The sequence below is a fragment of the Podarcis liolepis genome, assembly GCF_965112155.1.
Source record: "Podarcis liolepis genome assembly, chromosome: 6".
Lineage (NCBI taxonomy): Eukaryota > Metazoa > Chordata > Lepidosauria > Squamata > Lacertidae > Podarcis > Podarcis liolepis.
The window spans coordinates 49,968,971-49,988,319 of record NC_139559.1 but is presented as its reverse complement, the minus strand read 5'-3'; the positions used below and the strand labels follow the sequence as shown (position 1 = coordinate 49,988,319).

Below are 19,349 nucleotides of genomic sequence, written 5' to 3'. Positions count from 1 at the left end.
TTTGTTCCTCCATCACGCCAGGTCATTTCTGATGTGGCTTTTTTTTCTTCTTCAAAGGATTTGAAACTCTGTTTGAGATTATCTGAAACTCTGGTGGGTCACCCAGACCTGCCCCCAGCTAATGGAAGCCTTGCCCAGAACCTCAGACACAAAGCCTAATAAAGAGGAGGGAAACGCACAACAGCCTCAATGGCCTCTGCTGAAAGAATTGATTTTCATTTCCTGGTTTTCAGAAAAAGATTTGCAGTGTTTGGGGTTTTAGTAAGCAATATATTCCAAAAGCCTGGAAAGAGCATCTTTTCCTTGACAATTGAAATGAACATTAAATGAAATCTGCAAAGCTATTTTCCCTTGCACAGTCAAGAGCTGACAGAAGGGGAAGCAGAGAGGGCACATAAAAGACAAACACGAAGAAGCTGAGGGAGAAAGTATAGAACAATCATCCTGAATTGCTTCCAAAATGCTGTAATGGAATTAGGGTCACCCTGACAGAAACAGTCAGATCAGAGGAAATTTGATTTTTAAAAAATAAAATAAAAAATTCTATACTCTGCAAAGGAAAATTTGGAAGTGTTCTATCAAATTAGCATGTGTATATATATTTTAAACACATACCAGACATATACCACTAAAGGCGTCACCCTCTATTTTGACGAGCAATGTTTATGCCATCTCAACAAATATATCTGAGCGATCTGGCTAATCCTAGTGGTTGTTGTTGTTGTTGTTACAGAAGGGTAATCCCTCCATTTTGAAATATCTGAGTCACATACATATATTTCAAGACTATCCTGAAAACTTAATTCTCAGAGAGTCCATATTTATTCCTTATGCCAGTCCCACTAAATGACACTCCAACAATCTGTTTTATTTCACCCTGAAATGTCTTACTATGTGCACAGCTGCCTAATTATCAAGAAGCTAGAGCAGCAGCAGTAAAATCTGCTGCAGTAACAACAAAACAGATTTTGAGAGTGGGAGACCCTAGGTTATGGGCTTTCGCGGAACTCTGCTTTCAGATACACACAGCACAAGTGATCCATGCACACCCTGCCGCATTATCAATTATGCTCCATTTCTAGGCATAATTCTCTCACAAAGCCCAGGGAGTTAGGTCATTTATAGCTGTATTCTGTACTATCACCTTACAACTGAGGCATTCAAAACACGTGGCAGATATTAATTGGCCTTGACACTCCTATAGTACTTCTCAGTGATTTCAGAGAAGCAGAGGGGAATGCCTGTGTGCAAATTAGGTAGGCTGGGACATGCGTATGCAAATTTTATATTCACATAAACAAGGCAAATGCCTGCCTCCAAATTAAATAAATAAATAAATAAAATGAGTTGCCAATCAGTCCTTTTCTAGGCTTCCTTTCCCCCCCTGAACAACCATTTTGTATTGTTATTCACCAACATATTCTGTTTTTGCAGAAAACAGACAGCCACAACTGCATGGTGTTTTAGAGGATTTGTCTTTTCTGTAAAACACGCAATTTCCATCTCCAGGTAGCGTCAGCACTTAACTGGGCATTTGATTGCTCTGATTCCTGCCTGTCACACAGACAGCAAGGAAAAATGAAATTGCCAATGTTCAGCAGTGCTGCCAATTGCAGCTGATGCACTTCCATTCTGTCCCCCTAATGCAGTGATTCAGACCAATTTGCTCTGAACAGTATCGCCTTGTTATCAAGAGCGCCAGAGAGGACGGATAAGGGAAAAATTGGAATTTAGAGTCACACATCAAGACCAAGCCACCTATCACATGCAACAAAGCCTATGTTAATCTGTGTGCCTCAAGGTCATCCAGGCTGCAGTGACACAAAAACTGCCTTCCTGCTCAGGAAGTAATTCTGTGCAAGGAAGAGAGAAGAGGCCTTAGATTTCTGTTTTCTCAACACGCCTCAGGGCTGCTTAACACGTGATCTTTTTCCTACACGGAAATAATTGTTGTACAATAAAAACCGTGTACATTATTGCACAGAAAACAGAGCATGAGAGTGTGCTGTGGTGCTTATCTGTGTGTTTTGAAGTAAAATTAACTCTTGTATTCCAAGTAATACCAAAAAAAAATTTTCCCCGCCCCCCCCATGCAGAGATATATCACTGCCAAACAAATCTGTTACCAGTGAAGCAGCCCTTCATAAGATAACTGTAAGGAAGGAGGACATGTTACGCCATTGTGAGGAAGTATTGGTCTCCAAAGGTTTCCTCGTGTGATCTTCAATTAGTCCACACTACAAACCTTTGGAGCACTAGTACTACTACTGCTTCAGAGAACAGAAAGTTGATATAATCACATACTGTGGCAGCTACACAGAAATGGATGAAGCATGGATCATTCATTGCCTCATTTCTGATTCTGCTGAACAGAATGGTATAAAATTAGCTAAGCAAGTTATTCTAGCTCAAGGAGAATTTAAGAACTGGAATAAATACCGTAAATAAAATAAAGTGCCTGTACCTGTAACTCTGTGAGAAAGAATATGAATCCATCAATTTGCAGCAGTACTAATTACTGGCAAAAAGTTAAACCATGCAGAAAACAAGAGGAGTGGCAACTGGCCTTTGGAGGTGGGGAGGGGAGGAGCCCCCTCTCTCCCACCCATCTGTCTTTTCCCACACTCCCCTTCAGGTCCGCAGCATGTACTTAAAGTCTCCTAGGCGGGAATGAGAAAAATCACAAGGGATTTCTCTCTCTAGAAGGAAGAGACCATATGATTTAATACTGGGGGAGCGGGAGGGGGAAGCAAGTGCTATTCTGATTGCTTTAGCATGATGTTTTGTGTAATGAGCTTTGTGTGCAGATGAGGCAGTGTATAAGCATATAAATAAACATTTACTAATCCCATCTTTGAGGCACTATACTGTACCGGACACCCACCCACACCTCCTATCCCCATTAAATGTATTTTCCGATTGGAGGTGCACCACCACCTTTGCAAACAAACAAACAAAATATGCTTATGTTTTTGTACCTGCTTTGCTGTCCTCAGTAGCTGCTTCTGCATTTTTTTCATCTTGAGGACAACTGGATGAGGTAGATGGCATCATAATGACACACAGCCAATTCAGAATGAGGCCAGTACAATGAATAATGACTATTACTTCCTGTTCTCACTCTGAATGCACTGAACAGAGCACCTTCACCAAGGGGAGGACTTTCCAATGGAAAAAAGATTGCATAAAAAGCACTCTCCCTATTTTACTCCAGTCCTACTATTTACAATTCTGTGGCAATAGCAACAGATTGCAGCAGAGACGGATAGCCCTTAACAACAGGTGCTGCCTCAGCATATATTTCCCAGCAGCTACAATGACTTTATATTTTGTGGGTTCTGAATTAGCTTGTGACCCATTCACTGAACACATTTGTGTAGTATACAATTGTCATCCAAAAGGCGGGGGATACAGAAGATTTTGAAGATTAAATAGGAAAATAGCAGGAAATAAAACAAGTTATGAAAATGCCCTCATAGAAATTCATTGTAGTAAGCCTACTTTCAACAATAAGCATTAAGCTCTTCCCCATTAACTTAAATTGATGGGTCTTAAGTATATACAACACAGAGATGTAGAAAGGGCCAAGAAAACTCTCCATGTAAGTAGGGACCAAAATGACTCATTAGCTTGTGAATAAGATAGCTTAAAAGAATATGTCAGAACTATGTAACATCACAGATAACACATGGAAGACTTCTTTAATGTTCAAGTCAATACCACAGGGCATAAGACAAAGAAAAAGAAGAAAAGAATGATTAAAAATATGGTAGATGTGTACTTTCAAACAAAAATAGGAATCTTAGGTCTTGTAAGAAATCAACTATTGCCTCTCTTTTTCATCCGAAATGACCTAAAATTTGGTAATGGAAAGCAATGAACGGATTCAATATACTGCAGTCATTTTGTGACTTGTTTGCAAGCATCACACATTTTTGGAAACAAATTGACACTGAATGACCCGCAGCCCTTCCCTTTCACTGTCACAAATAAATGTGCTTCAGTCAGTTCTGGTTCAACTTTTGATAGATAAAATCTGCTGAAAATTTACTCAGCCATAAAATATTCCCATCTGAGTGCTACTTACTATCCGCCTCCGTTGATGACATCAAGCAGCACAGAACTACTGCTGGCACAAAAAATCCAGGGATGCTGAAGTTAGGCACCATATTCCAAAGTGGAGAAAGTCACCTTTACTCCAAGGCAAGCAGTCAATACATTCAGCGTCAATGATGCAGACTTATTCCTGCAAACCAAAGAAAGATAAAAGGAGTCAGACCTAAGCAAATCAAAACATATTTTAAAAGCACTTTTCCTACCCAAATGAGAATGTACCTTGTTCTATATCATTGCATTTCTCATGTTAAAAAACTAACAATGGATTGCTTATTTATTGGATCTGTGTTACTCATACTAAGGAAATCACATACTCCTTGCTGCATACAAGGAAAGACTATGCACATGCGATGTCTGAAATTGTTTAAATGGGAGGGTTTAAAGTTTTATCTTTCTGAGTAATTGTCATTCTATTTTGAAACTGGATACATTTTTTAAAAATGCTGTTTATGTAGCTGAGATCTTCCATTTTCAGAAGAAAATACTTTCCCCTGTCCAATACTGAAGGCAGCACCCAACATGAAGCTGGGAGAAGTTTCCCACTGCACAATTTTCACAATCAGCATACCCAGGATTTAAAAGATGAGGGAGGAAATGTAAAAATGCTATACATGAACCAGAAGATTGTGAATATATAGGGTTTGCTCCCATACCAGAGGGACCACTACCAGAACCCTGTCCTTCCATCCTCCCCTTTACTGAATGTCTCTTCAATGAGAAAAAAAGATAGAGTGGACGAGAATATGGGTTGCTTCCAGGCTGCTCTCTCAAAAGAAGTACTGAAGCCACATAAACTGTGAGTGAAGAGCTGGAGGATCTCTCTCACCTTTGATTTTATACTTATGTGGTTGGTATATCTCAGAAACCCAATGGCTATCATAATTTTTCCCCAAACTCTTTAACATTTTAGGAGACCTGTGGGATGTGTCAGAAAATTATGACACTTACCAGTAAATCTAACATAGCATAAAGATAGCATCTGAATAATTTCTCTCCCTTCATAGCCAACCTTCACAGCTACAATTGCAAGTATGTGAGGATAGGGATCCTTCTGGTAAATATGAAGTTGTTTTTACAGTGGTACCTCAGGTTAAGAACTTAATTCATTCTGGAGGTCCGTTCTTAACCTGAAACTGTTCTTAACCTGAGGTACCACTTTAGCTAATGGGGCCTCCTGCTGCCACCGCCGCTGCTGTGCAATTTCTGTTCTCATCCTGAAGCCAAGTTCTTAACCTGAGGTACTATTTCTAGGTTAGCGGAGTCTGTAACATGAAGCATCCATAAACCGAGGTACCACTGTACTTGCATTGTGCCCTTGGGATAGGACAGGGGGGAAATAAAAATAAAATAAAATCAACAGAAAATGTTGCCAACCATGTGTGAATCCTGCACATTTAGATGCAACATCAATATCCTTATTACTTAAATTGGCTTCCTACCCCATATGCCAAATTATCTTCCTGTTTCAACCTCTGCATCCTCTTACTCTCTGGGGCATCATCTGACTCTTGGATCTGCAAGTCAATTCATACCTTATACTTTGAGCTTTGGAATAAAAAGCACTGAAGCTTAGAAGACAAAGCATGCATCTAGCACCACCAATAGTGCGTTCTACAGTCATAGTTAAAAGACAGGTTTCCCAGCAAGGAAGAAAAGATTAAGCCGCCCACTTGTCCATTTAAATGTGTGTGCAGTAGTCAGCTATATCATATTTGTATCTTGCCACTTAACTTGAGTATTTCTTGTACCTGATTTTTTTTTTTTAGAAGTAGTAGTAAAGTATGGATTGGTTTTAAGTGTGTTATGTTCCAAAAACATTTGAAATGTCAAGCAGGAGCCATTCTGCTTCTGACTTTCAGGATTACAGAAAATGCAAAATCCTAAACACTACAATTCTTTCATTTGTCATGGCTAACTCTTCTGAATAGCTGCATTAAGGACTTAATTTCTGATAAATGACAGGGTACTGGATTCTATTTACCATGAAACTACAAAATAAAACGAATAAACGAATGTGCACAAATTTGTTCGAAATTCTGGCTTCTTTTTGATAAAATGGCACATTATTCTAAGGCTGGATTGGAGAAGTATCAAGCACCTCCTCCGCAAACTCAGAAACAATAAATAAACTCAGAAACAATAACAATAACAATAAATAATGAAAGAAGAGATATGCTGTGAAAGAGAAATGCAGAGTTTGGGAATTCAGGCAGAAAATAAGAAATCTCCTCGCAGGACAGCAGTTATTCCTCAAGTGCATCACTAAACTGAAGACCAAAATATATCCTCAAACAACCATGTAAGTGAGTCGCTACACTTGAGTAGCTGATAGAAGAGCTAAATGAGAAGTTGAATAGGGTAATTTGCACAAAAAGGAAAGGTCACATGTATTAACTTGCCCCAGTCTGGGGGGGGGGGGGGGATGAAGCCTGTGATGTGGCTCTGTCCTACCCACGTCTGTCACTTTAGAACTGCCCAGTACCTCTAGTCCTCAGTCATGTCCAAGTATACACAGGCCTGTCATCTCACAAGGGGCAAATCAGGAAGTAATTGGCATGTGGACATCCTCCACCTCCCAGCCATGGCCACCCTGCTCACTTCATTCTTTAGCTCCTCATCATTTTCCTGGTTATCAGGTTTTGCTCATCTGAATGGCTCGACAGAGCCTCCTGCCAATCAAAACCCTGGATGAAGAGCCATTAAAACAGGACTGTGGCCAACATTGTTTTGACCCCTTTGTCCCCTCATCATGCCAGAAACTACCAACACCATATGATCATGGGCAGCAAGATGGTCACCATATGACCATGGGCAGGAACTAACAGTTTCCCCTAGTGCAGGACCAGTCCTATTACTCCTTTTGAATGAACCACTTAGTTGGATTTCTCAGCTAGACTAGTTTCTGGGCACACTCAAGGACTGGTGGTCCCTTACACTGCATAGACCATTTGGGCTATGCTATTGAGAGTCCCATGGACTGCAAGAAGATCAAACCTATCCATTCTGAAGGAAATCAGCCCTGAGTACTCACTGGAAGGACAGATCCTGAAGCTGAGGCTCCAATACTTTGGCCACATCATGAGAAGAGAAGACTCCCTGGAAAAGACCCTGATGTTGGGAAAGATGGAGGGCACAAGGAGAAGGGGACAACAGAGGATGAGATAGTTGGACAGTGTTCTTGAAGCTACGAACTGTTGGCTTTTTGCAGTATAGTGACGCTGCAGAGAGCTTGCTGGGGAGATCATGCATTAAAAAGAAAGGACTCAAAAATAACTTAAAGAAGGTTTTAATAAGAAAAACAAAAACTCCATTTACACTAAATACATCAACAAACCAGACCCAACCACCAACCCATCCCCCAGGGTAATGGGAGAGCTAGATGCTGCTCCTTATATACTCTACCCAGATGCTGACACACCTTAATCAAATACAACTCAGCAGCACCTGCTATGTTACACAGCTGTAAAGCTGGGTCTCGTTATCTTGCTCTGGCCCTTGCTCCGGCCCCTTAAAGACACACACATTGAGTGGAACAATGATGAACCTTTACATTTAAAGTAACCATTCAACATTTCCCCTGCGGTTCATCATTGTGGAACAAAAACATAAAACATACTTTGTACATGTTTTTCATGTGTAACCTTTGGAAGTGCTTTAGTAAAAATGTCCGCAATTTGATTGTCACCTGGAACATATTTAAATACAACCATTTCATCAGCAATTAGTTTCTTTACAAATTCTAAATGTAATCTTAAGACTCTAGTGCGCTGCGTATTGGTCTCTGAACACAGGATAGCAAGTCCACTCTGGGAATCAAGGTAAACTTTTACTGGTAGTGTTACTTGCATCTGTAGGTCTGCAAATACTTGCAGATACCATTCTACATCACGAGTGGCCTGAACGCATGCACATAATTCACTCTCAGTTGTGGAGAGACAAATAATGGTTTGTGTCTGGGACTTCCATTCAAATGGACAACCGTTATAACAAAACACCATACCAGACACACCCCTGCAATTATTTTGTTCTACTGCATGAGATGCATCGCAGAAAATTTCAAAACCTTTGTCAATACATGTTGTAAACTGCAACCTATAATGTTTGGTATGTTTAAGATACATTACCACTCTCTTAAGAGCAGAGAAACATTGTGTAGTGGGCTTTTCCACAAATTTTGCCAAAAAGTGAAAAGCATAAGTTATATCTGGTCTTGAGATTCTTTGAATGAAATTTAGCTTGCCTATAGCAGAACGATACAAAGTTTTGTTAGGAAATGGCTTATCTTCACCTGTAAAGGTGAAACCACACACCATAGGCGTTTCCTTCCCATTTGCATTTTCTAAACGTAGCATTTCAACTAGATCATCAATTTTTGCAGTTTGATGAACCAGAAAAGATCCATTTTTGCCTTTTTCAATTTGCATGGATAAGTAATTTTTAGCTATGCCTAATTCCACCACATCAAATTTCTTCTGTAACTGTGAAACTACCTGTTCATATTCCTGTTTAGTTTTTGTAGAAATTAATACGTCATCTACATACACACATATTTTTGTTACAGAGTTTGCCCTTTCCTTTATAAACACACAGTTGTCTGCCTTTCCTTGTGAAAAACCAATATCTAACAATTCTTTTGCTAAAGTTTGGTGCCAATTCCTTCCACTTTGGTGCAGACCATAAAGGGATTTATTTAATTTGCATACCAAACCTTCAGCAGCGTCTATGCCTTCAGGGACACGCATAAAAATTTGTTCTTTTAAATCTGCAAACAAATATGCAGTTTTTATATCTAGGTGATAAACAGAATGTCCACGTAGTGATGCATCTTTTAACAAAAGCTTAACTGTTTCATATTTTACACTTGGTGAATAGCACAAATCATAATCTTCACCTGGAATTTGTTGAAAGCCTCTAGCAACTAGTCTTGCCTTGTACCTTACAACTTCATTTTTGTCATTCATTTTAACTCTATAAACCCATTTTGAATCAATAAGTCTCATATCTGGGGTTTGTGGTACAAGAGACCAAGTGTTATGCTCTTTTAAAGAAGCTATCTCGGAGTTCATAGCTTCATACCAATTTACAGCTTGGTGCTTAGGTAAATTCTGAACATCATTGTAGCTTTTTGGCTCAAAAACCACCTTATTGGCATACACAGTATTAAAATGTTCATCTGCAAAACGCTGTGGCTTCTGCCTCTTTCTATCTGAACGTCTCAGTCCGGAAGGAGAGTCAGACTCCTCAGACTTAATGGGACTAAGTGAACTACTAGTTTCAGGTTGTAAATTATCATTGTCAGACTGAAGAGGTGCCTGTAGGCTAAGCTCATGGTCAGAAAACTCAAGAGAATCTAACCTCCCCTCGGGTGCCTGTGACTTTAAATCCTCAAACAAATTATCAGATTCAACAGGCTTTTCATCTTTTCCCATTAATTCAGAAGCACCATTTCCTGCTGCTGCTGCTCCTGCTTCCTCTTCTTCCTCAGTATCATTTATACCATCAGTATCTTGGAAAACAGCAACCCCATTCCAATTTACAGTTTGTATCATGCTTCTGGTAATATGAAATTTGCCAGTTGCTGGTATGTAAATTCTGTACGCCCCCTGCTGGTAGCCCATTAATTTTCCCTGAACACTACGCTCACCCAATTTCTGCTTAGCGGGATAATGCATAATTACATCTGAACCCCAAATGCGTAGGTATTTCAGATTAGGGCGTTTTTTAAACAACTTCTCATAGGGGGTGACATCTAAACCAGAATGATAACTGCGATTTCTAACATAACAAAAGGCATGGAGCGCTTCAGCCCAAAAGTCTTTGGGCAGATTAGCATCGTGCAGATAAGTTTTAACCCCTGCCTGCAAGTCACGCTGCACAACTTCAACAAGCCCATTTTGCCAGGGACTTCGGGGGCAAGATAACTCATGAGTAGTCCCCTGCGCTTCCAGGAATTTCTCAAAATCCTCAGAAACAAATTCCCCGCCCCGGTCAGAAAACAGATTCTTAATTGGTTTGTTAAAGTGCGTTTTTACCCAGTTGCAAAAAACCTTGTACTTCTCAAATGCTTGGGACTTCTCAGCTATTGCATAAGTCCAACAATATCTACTATACTGGTCTATCAGGGTAAGCCAGTACTTTGAACCTCCTAATGATGGTGGGAGTGGCCCAACTAAATCACAATGTACACGCTCAAATGGCTCAGTTACTTTCCTATCTGAGCACCTACCCTTGCGTGCAACCTTAATCTTATTCTTGCAACAGGATAGACACTGCATAAAGAATTTGCATGGTTTTAAGTTGAGGCCATTGACAATATTCTTTGTCTTAATTACATCAGCAAAATTCAGGTGTCCCAGAATTCTGTGCGCCACGTGGATACACCCAGAATGTGGTCTTACATTCCTCAACCCCTGGCTTAACTGTGCTGCTCTGCAATTTATAGGCGATTGGGAGTAGGTGCGAAAATATAGTCTATATAAACCATCAGATTCCCGGGCATACAATAGACGTTTGTTCCCCTCGAAAAACTCACACATAGACTTTAAGAAACGCACAGTTATGCCTTGACGGGCAAAGCACCTTACTGACAATAAATTGTCCACTGACGGGCAGTAAATGCAGTTTGCTATTGTAATGTTTAAAGAGTCAAGTTTAACAGTACCCCTGCCAAACGACTGCAAGACTTGTGAATTGGCTAAATGTACATTACCAATTTCCTCTTCGAAAGAAATAAACAAGCTTCGATTGTTGCAGACGTGCTGGGATGCACCTGAGTCGACAATAAAAGAATTCCACTTGGCACCTTTAATTCTTTTACGATCTGTAGTCCGAGCGTGAAAAGCTCGCGGCTCGTTTCTGTCCCTACTATACGATGCCGGCTGCTGGGCTGACGACCGTGATTGACGAACAGAAACAGGCTTGGGAGTACTTTGCTTTCTTTTGGCTCCGCAGTCCTTTGCAAAATGTCCTTGCTTATTGCAGAACCAACAACGCTTTGCAGCTTTAAATGCAGTTGTATCACCACAGGTTTGCATATGGCGTTCCTCATTCTTTCTGGAAACAGGAGTGCTTATGGCACAAGCCTCCCTTCTATCCAACTCGCCCATTAATCTTGCCGTTACCCCTTCCACAGTTAATTGTGCTGGTGGAACAGCAGATATCTGGCTAGCTATACCATCAAAGTCCTCATTAAGGGAACAAAGGATGATAAAAACATACTGAATATCAGGTATCTCCATGTCCCTTCGAATTAACTCGCCGCGTATTGCCTCCAGACGTCTCAAGTGTGCTGCCAAATCACCACCAGGCTGCAATTTCGTCTGGTACAACTGCTTGAAAAACGTCAATGCAGACGCTGACTCTTTTCTAACATGCACTGCTGCAAGACTGTCCCACATTTCTTTGGCAGTTTTCTTATTTCTTATATAGACTACTTGCTGGTCGCTGACTGCCAAATTAATTATCGCCCTGGCTTTTGCATCTCCTTTCGACCAAGCATTAGTTACAGGGTTAGGAGGGTCATCAGTTACATAGGTCCATACTTCTCTAGAGGTCAAAAGCGCCTCCACCCGAAAAGACCATAAACTATAGTTCTCATCTGTCAGCTGTGGGAAGACCAGAGCCTTCTCAGCTTCAGGAACCCGGTCAACCATTCTGGAACTCTTCCAGACCCACAAAAACTACGCTAACAGGAGAAGGAGTTTTCAAACCTTTCTCAGAGTCCAAAAATATGCAGTCATCCACTCAGCAGCTGGGCCCATAACCAAAGATGTTGGCTTTTTGCAGTATAGTGACGCTGCAGAGAGCTTGCTGGGGAGATCATGCATTAAAAAGAAAGGACTCAAAAATAACTTAAAGAAGGTTTTAATAAGAAAAACAAAAACTCCATTTACACTAAATACATCAACAAACCAGACCCAACCACCAACCCATCCCCCAGGGTAATGGGAGAGCTAGATGCTGCTCCTTATATACTCTACCCAGATGCTGACACACCTTAATCAAATACAACTCAGCAGCACCTGCTATGTTACACAGCTGTAAAGCTGGGTCTCGTTATCTTGCTCTGGCCCTTGCTCCGGCCCCTTAAAGACACACACATTGAGTGGAACAATGATGAACCTTTACATTTAAAGTAACCATTCAACACGAACATGAGTTTGACCAAGCTACGGGAGGCAGTGGAAGACAGGAGTTCCTGGCATGCTCTGGTCCATGTGGTCACGAAGAGTCGGACACGACTAAACGACTAAACAACAACAAAAACTGAGTATTACTCCCTGCTTGGGAGAGCAGGAGGGGAAACAGGCTGAAGTTTTCAAGCAAGCAACTTGGAAGTTCAACTCACTGTTTCCCAATTCCTGAGGAGACTATGTCAAGGCAGAAAGAGGAGACAAAATTCACCTTTCTCCTTCTTCATTTATCCATTTTAAAAACAAGAGTATGGAAGGCTGCTGAGAACACATGTCTGGGGCCATGCCACATAGCTCCTTGCCCTGGCATCCTTGCATACAGCCCACACAACTGAAGGGAATGAGCCATTTTGTGTACTAGCTTCACCATGACTTGGAATCCAACCCCTCGGAGTTCCAGATTGCAGAGAAACATGTACCTAGGAAGGCTCCCTCCCTTCAGACATTTGCATTGTGCACATGGGTGCCAGGGAGAGGAGGTACTTGACCCAGTCCCACTCATGTGTATTCCTTAACTGTAAGTATAATGCCCGGAGAGAGATAGAGGCTAACAATGAAGTCCATCACACTATGTGAGAAACCTGGTGTTGAGGGAAGAAACCAGCCCTATACTTTCCCTTTTATATCCTACTGAGAGGGTAAGCAGCATTGTCTAATGATCCTGAGGAATATGTTGAAATAGCTATTCTTAATTATTAATCATTAAACTTTGACCATGTCAGGAACGTACACATGGTGGGCCATGTGAGAAATTGTGTGAAAGGGAACAATAAGATCAGCATATACTGTCCAAAGTAAGATACCAATCAGCCTGTGTATTACACAAGAAAAGGAAATGAGAATATAGCCATTTAATTAATGAGCTTACACCCACTGCACAGTGCAGAGGCACTATAACGGGAACACAGTTTGGCAATACTAGGGGGAAGAGACAGAAAAGGTTGCTCATCAAGATATAATTAGAGAACAATGCCAACAGAGTTACTGCAGTGCTGGCAATATATATATATATATATATATATATATATATATATATATATATATATATATATATATCCTGCTCTGTATATTAACTTGTCAACAATAATGTAACCATATCATCTATTCCAAGATCGTATTTGACTGGAAAACTGCCAAGGCCATAGATTCAGCATCTCAAAATTGGTCATTTCTCCCTTCCCTTATGTATATTGTATAGATTAGATACTATTTCCATTCAACTCTGCTGTTAGCAGACAGCCACTCCCAACACTGCCCACTAAGTATTAATCACACATGCTGTCAGTCAGCAACCTTCCATACTCTTGTTTTAAAATGGATAAATGAAGAAGTGTGATACAAAAAGTTACAGTAGTGAAGGCTGAAAAAGCTCAGGTACTATTCCAGCAAAGTGGGTGCAAGTCTCTCAAGGAAACCACCCACCCACTTTTATATATGACCTTTTAAATTAGGGGAGGGGTTATTGTTTTGTTTGTTACTATGCTTTGTATTTTGTGTTTTTATATTGTAAACTGCCATGTGATCCTTGGATGAAAGGTGATTTTTTTTTTGGGGGGGGGGGGAATGACACCACCACTGAAGACACTTACATCAATTTAAAAGCACACAAATGCACACACTGTACAATGCCCACCCCCAGAAGATCCTGCCACAACAGCCAGCTAGTGACCAAAGGCTTGTCGGAACAAAAAACCATTTGTTTGTCTGAAAAGAAAAGAGAGGGAGCTAGCCTAGCCTCCTGTGGAAGAGAGTTCCACAATCTAGGAGCAGCCACCAAGAAGGCCCTCTTTTGTGCCCTCACCAAATGTGCCTATGAGGGTGACAGCACTGAAAGAAAGGCCTCCCCAGAAGATCTGAAGCCTGGCCAAGCTCATATACGATCCTTCATATAGCCTGGACCCAAGCCGTTATAGGGCTAGGGAAGTCATAACCAGAACTTTGAACTGTGCTCAGAAATGGACCGGCAGCCAGTGGAGCTGTTGTAACGAAGAATTTCTGTTTTCCCTGTAACCAACTCGGGGAAGGCAATAATATATAAGCAAGCAGTATGGCACAGTGTTAATAGAGATCAGGAATACTGAAACGAACATTTAAAAAACAAACTTTTTTATATAAAAAAGAGACACCTAAAACTTGCTCCTCCAAAAAAAAACAAAAAAAAACCCAAAAACCTAAAAACCACACCTTGTCCAGTTCCACCTGCTCTGTTCAATAGCTTAGGATAAAGGCTGCAATTACATTTTGTGGGATTCACAAAATGCAGCAAGACCAGCTTGGGGAAGGGTACTGTGAGAAAGACATGCTCTCTGTGATGCGGAGGTCCTCTTCAAAGACAGTATTTATTCCTGTAGAGACTGTCTTTTCAAAGTGGTTATTGCCCAGCAGGCAATATTTTTCCCCTGGCACAATTCCTGAAGAAAGCCTTGTTAAGCAGCTGTGAAGTTAGGCTGGAAAGCATTCATCTCCTTGGGTATCTGAACCTTCCCATCATCAGCACTGCATACTAGACACCAACAACTACAGGGAACACCCTCTCATACAAAGTCCATTCCCACTCCTTTAATTTGAGAGAGAAGGAAACTGTGGATGTTTATCACCTCCTTTAAATGAATGCATACAATATTTAGAATAAGTCCAGCAGCTCAACTCTCATCAGAGATTACTGATTGATCGGTACAAAACCACACCTCTAGCAGAGGGAAGCAGCTTTCTCATGAAACAATCCTTTAAAATGTCAGAAAACCGCCCCTCTCACCTTGATCCTGACATGATATATGATCAGCTCGTGTGTAAGCAATGAATGATGCCTCTTATGACTATTAGATTTAATTCCCATTTTTCCTCTCATCCCGCTATTTTCTTCTCCCTGATCTGAATGCACTCAAAAATGTTGCAGTGATATACATAACAGCAACACATTACTAAGCAGATACTGAAATCCCAAAGACTGTTTGTATTCAAAGCCAGGGATCTTCTGTGAAAGAACTAATTCTGTGCTACAGTTTGTCAAGGTGTATCATAGTCGTCTACATCATTTGAAAGAACCGAAGCATGCATAGCTAATAGCGATATTCCGGCTATGTATTCCATTGCTCAGTTCAAACATCACTTCAAACCATGGCTAGGAACAAACCACAGTTATGGCTTCCGAGGTCATTGCAACTTACCAACAGGAGAGCTGAGGAGAAGAAAATGAAAACAGTTCCTATATACTTGCAAACCGAAACTATTGCTTAGGTTCCAAACCATGGCTATAGCAAACCAGTTTGCCATAAAGGGCACAGAGCCTGTACAAAAACTGAAATTCTTGGTATGATTTTATAGAGGCATGATATTGCTTCATCACATATTCAACAGAACACCAACTACAGTGGCATGTGCCCAACTCACGTTTACAATTTTGGAATAATGTCTTCCCATGAACTTTGTATTTTAGGGAAGGAAGGAGGGGTGGGGTGTGCTTATTATAGAGGGGGGATATCTGTATGTTCTTTGAAAATCAATTTTAAAGATCTATTTTTAAAAATGTGAACCATACCGTAAGATTGAGGCGAACCCCCTCTTAACTACTGCTTAGTTTTTGTTTTTCTAAAGAAAACTCTGGTACTTGGGAGACTTAGGTAAGTTAAGTAGGGGGGAAAGCTTTATTTTACAGAACAAAATTGGTAAAAGAAAAGATGTCAGTTGATAGAAATCTTTCGCGCGTGTGTGTGTGTGTGTGTGTATGTGTGTGTGTGTGTGAAATTTAGTGGATGTAACAGGCTTCTAAACAAGGTGGTAATCGCACAGCTTCTTTTCAGTTATTTCACTTCAGTTCCTTAACTGTATTACGGTGTTACAGCTTAAAACTTTGGCTTTTAAACAAGGTGGTGCCTTCTGTCACACACCTTCAATAAATCACACTCCTGAGGCTCCTCTAGCAGTATAACAGACCCAGGAGACCATCACACCCCTACTTACTAGTTTGGGATTCTTCTCTTTCCAGAATATCACTCCCCTTCTGACTGAAATGAGCCCAAGTCAAGTGTTCCCTCAAACTTCTACTTCTCTTGTCTGAATACTCTTAAAAAACACTAACCACTGTCTTTCAAACTAAGCTCAGAGACTTCCTTCTCTGGCTACAGATATTTTCCTCAGAATGAATTTTACACACGCACAGGGAGCTATGCTCTTACCCAGCTGAACACCAAGAATGTCAACTCTCCCCTCTCTAATGCTTTCTCTTTTCCCTTCCAAAGTGCTGACTCCACCCACCTCTGGCTAGATGTAACCACAGCCAATCAGAAGGAGGCTGCAGTTCAGCGCTCTGGTGGAATCCTGAGGCACTGCATCTCCAAACTCTTGCCAGGGTGCTGTCAGCATAAAGACAAGGGAAAGTTTCTTACAGTCCTTTTTTATTTCAAACTTTACAGAGAGAGTCTATAGAGCCCAGCCTCTTGAATAATGGCACTGTACCGAGTGAATTTCCACTCCCATCTCTCCCACTACCTCATTCGTCATCGTCATCTCCTCTATGGATGCTGGCTAAGTGCCCTCTGAGCTCTTTGCTCTCCTACTTTTAAGGCTCACCAGGTTCTGGGAAATGGTGGGTCTGGAATGCTTTCTAGTGACAACATGTCAGCCAGCTGCTGCTCTGGCTCTGCCTGCTCCTCCTCTCCCATTATTTCCCAATTTTTCCCCTCATCTGCCTCTTAGCTGTGACCTCCCACAAACTACTATTGTAAATCTATCTTGTTTTCCTCTTCTCCCTCCCTGGAAGGGTCAGGATGGGGGTGAAGTCTCCACTACTACTCCTCCTCCTCTGCCCAGTCCCTGACAACTCTGGTCTAGCTGAGCTTTCCATCGTAAAGAGAAAGGAAGCTTTGAGGATGCACACATGAATTTATTTTATACATAAAGACTATATGGGCCATGTAATTCCTCTAATTCAACAAATATGTTTCGTAGGCTTCAAAATATGTAAATGGCCAGACGGGTGCAAATTAAATGCTTTGTGAAGAAAAGACTGCAGAAAAAATTGTTAGAGAGATATGTACTGAGTGGCCATGCATTACCCACTGAACGTAAGAGAAACTCAAAACAGCGCTAGACATAGTTTGGAAACAATAAACCTAGCTGTTAGAAAAAAGTAATTAAATTCTCTTTCATTTTCTGGGCCCGGGTTTGCAGGACTCTTTCCACAAAAACAAGAGGGATTTCTGGATTGTGCTTCCCTCCTATAGTTCACACAAGTCAGTGATGCAGAGATCAAGCAAGCAAGATGCCTCCACATCTGCTTTATTTTTTTAATTTCTGTTTCCTCCCCATACATGTTTGCAATGTTACCATATGGGCATATATACTGCAGCCTCTGCCCCAAGTGAGTGCTGAATGCTTACTGAGTATATGAGCCGAGAAAGACAAGACTGCAGCAGGGTTGTCCCTGCAGTGCCAAGGAGCCGCTGTTTAAAAGCTGAAAAATGGAATCGAGGGACAATAAAAAGATGTACTCTAGAACTTAAAGCTGATTCCTAATAGCCTAGGGACAAGTAAACAAAGGGGAGTCAGAGATTAAATTCTAGAATGAATGGTTATGGCTCTTAAATGACAAACATACCTTCCTGATACTCACTACTCCCCCTCGTGTATTATAATTAGGAGTGAAGTAAACATATGGGGGAGGGAAGTGGGGACAAGCACACCAGCTCTGCCTGCATCACCATTCTGATCGCTCTCCAACTTGTAGAGGGAGATTACAGTGGTACCTCGAGTTACAAATGCCTCAGGTTACAAACGCTTCAGGTTACAAACTCCACTAACCTGGAAGAGTTACCTCAAGTTGAGAACTTTGCCCCAGGATGAGAACAGAAATTGTGTGCCGGTGGCGCAGCAGCAGCAAGAGGCCCCATTAGCGAAAGCACGCCTCTAGATAAGAACAGTTTCAGGTTAAGAAAGGACCCCCAGAACGAAATAAGTTAGTAACTAGAGGTACCACTGTATCTGCAAAGGGAAACCTTCGGTACTTATGGAGGCTCTGCGTGCATTTTAAAATCCTGGAAAATCCAAGTTCTAAAATGTATGGGGAGCCTCCAGAAGTACAGAAGGCCCTGTTACCTTCTGTGAGTTTGAGGAAGTGGTGGAGTTACTGCACTCTTCCCTACTGCCCTCCCCCGCTATGTTGACTTAATTCCTAATTAGAATGCATGAAGTATTCTCCTGTTTAAATACTTTTCAAGAGCTTAACTCCTCAGGAGACCTACAAATGCACCCAGGTTTCACCTGCAGAATGCTAGGACCTGGGGTCCACAATTTTGGCTACTATGTTCCAATCCTCAAGTATGGAGGCTGTTCTCTGAGGGTTAAGTTAGAAGATCAGCTATTTCACATTTGAGCTCTTTGAGAACTCTCGAGTGAGCTTTTCTGAGCGGTGGCAGCAGCACAAAAGTAATTCTGGAAATTTCTGCAAATGTTCTTCCTGAGATAGCGAAACAATGTTTTTCTTTGCTGCACGCTGGGTTTTTGCAAGGAGGAGAGAGAGAGAGATACTATTCCTCTTTTCCATCCCCACATTACCCACTGAGCTTCTTCTGTTGCTTCTTGCAAAAGCCCACCATCCTTTAGTCCATTGAAAACTCTGTGTGTGCGTGCATATAAAAGAGATGTGGCTTCTTTTTCTTCCTTCTTTGAAAGAAGGGACAAGTTCTCCATGGGGATTTACAGAAGGCAGCAGTATGCTGGACATTCCTGGGATAGCTCAGCTGGTAGAGCCTGAAACTCTTAATCTTAGGCTTGTGGGTTCAATCCCCACGTTGGGAGAAAGATTCCTGCATTTCAGGGGGTTGTATTTGATGACCCTCATGGTCTCTTCCAATTATACAATTCTATGATTCTAAGAATTAAAAGAAACCATCCCTCCCACAAGTTGGGTCTCCCAGAAAGCTGGCTTCTGCTGAAAGTGTGGAGAACCTGTCACTGGCAAGAGGCTGGGGGAATTTACAGAACCTTACATTTACATCACATTAAATGTGATGCTGGCACTACAAAAGCAGTAAAATCAATCAG

General features: G+C 41.3%; 1 protein-coding gene across 25 annotated transcripts in view; it reads right to left on the bottom strand.

The window, feature by feature from the left end:
- Nucleotides 1-19,349, bottom strand: part of PTPRF (protein tyrosine phosphatase receptor type F) — a 474,052-nt gene that overhangs the window by 278,215 nt on the left and 176,488 nt on the right. For all 25 annotated transcript variants that reach the window (XM_083510759.1, XM_083510768.1, XM_083510752.1 and 22 more), the window contains exon 3: nt 4,088-4,246. In XM_083510759.1, the coding sequence (XP_083366885.1) occupies nt 4,088-4,169 (82 nt within the window). In that variant the 5' untranslated portion in view covers nt 4,170-4,246. The remainder of the gene's footprint in view (nt 1-4,087; nt 4,247-19,349) is intronic.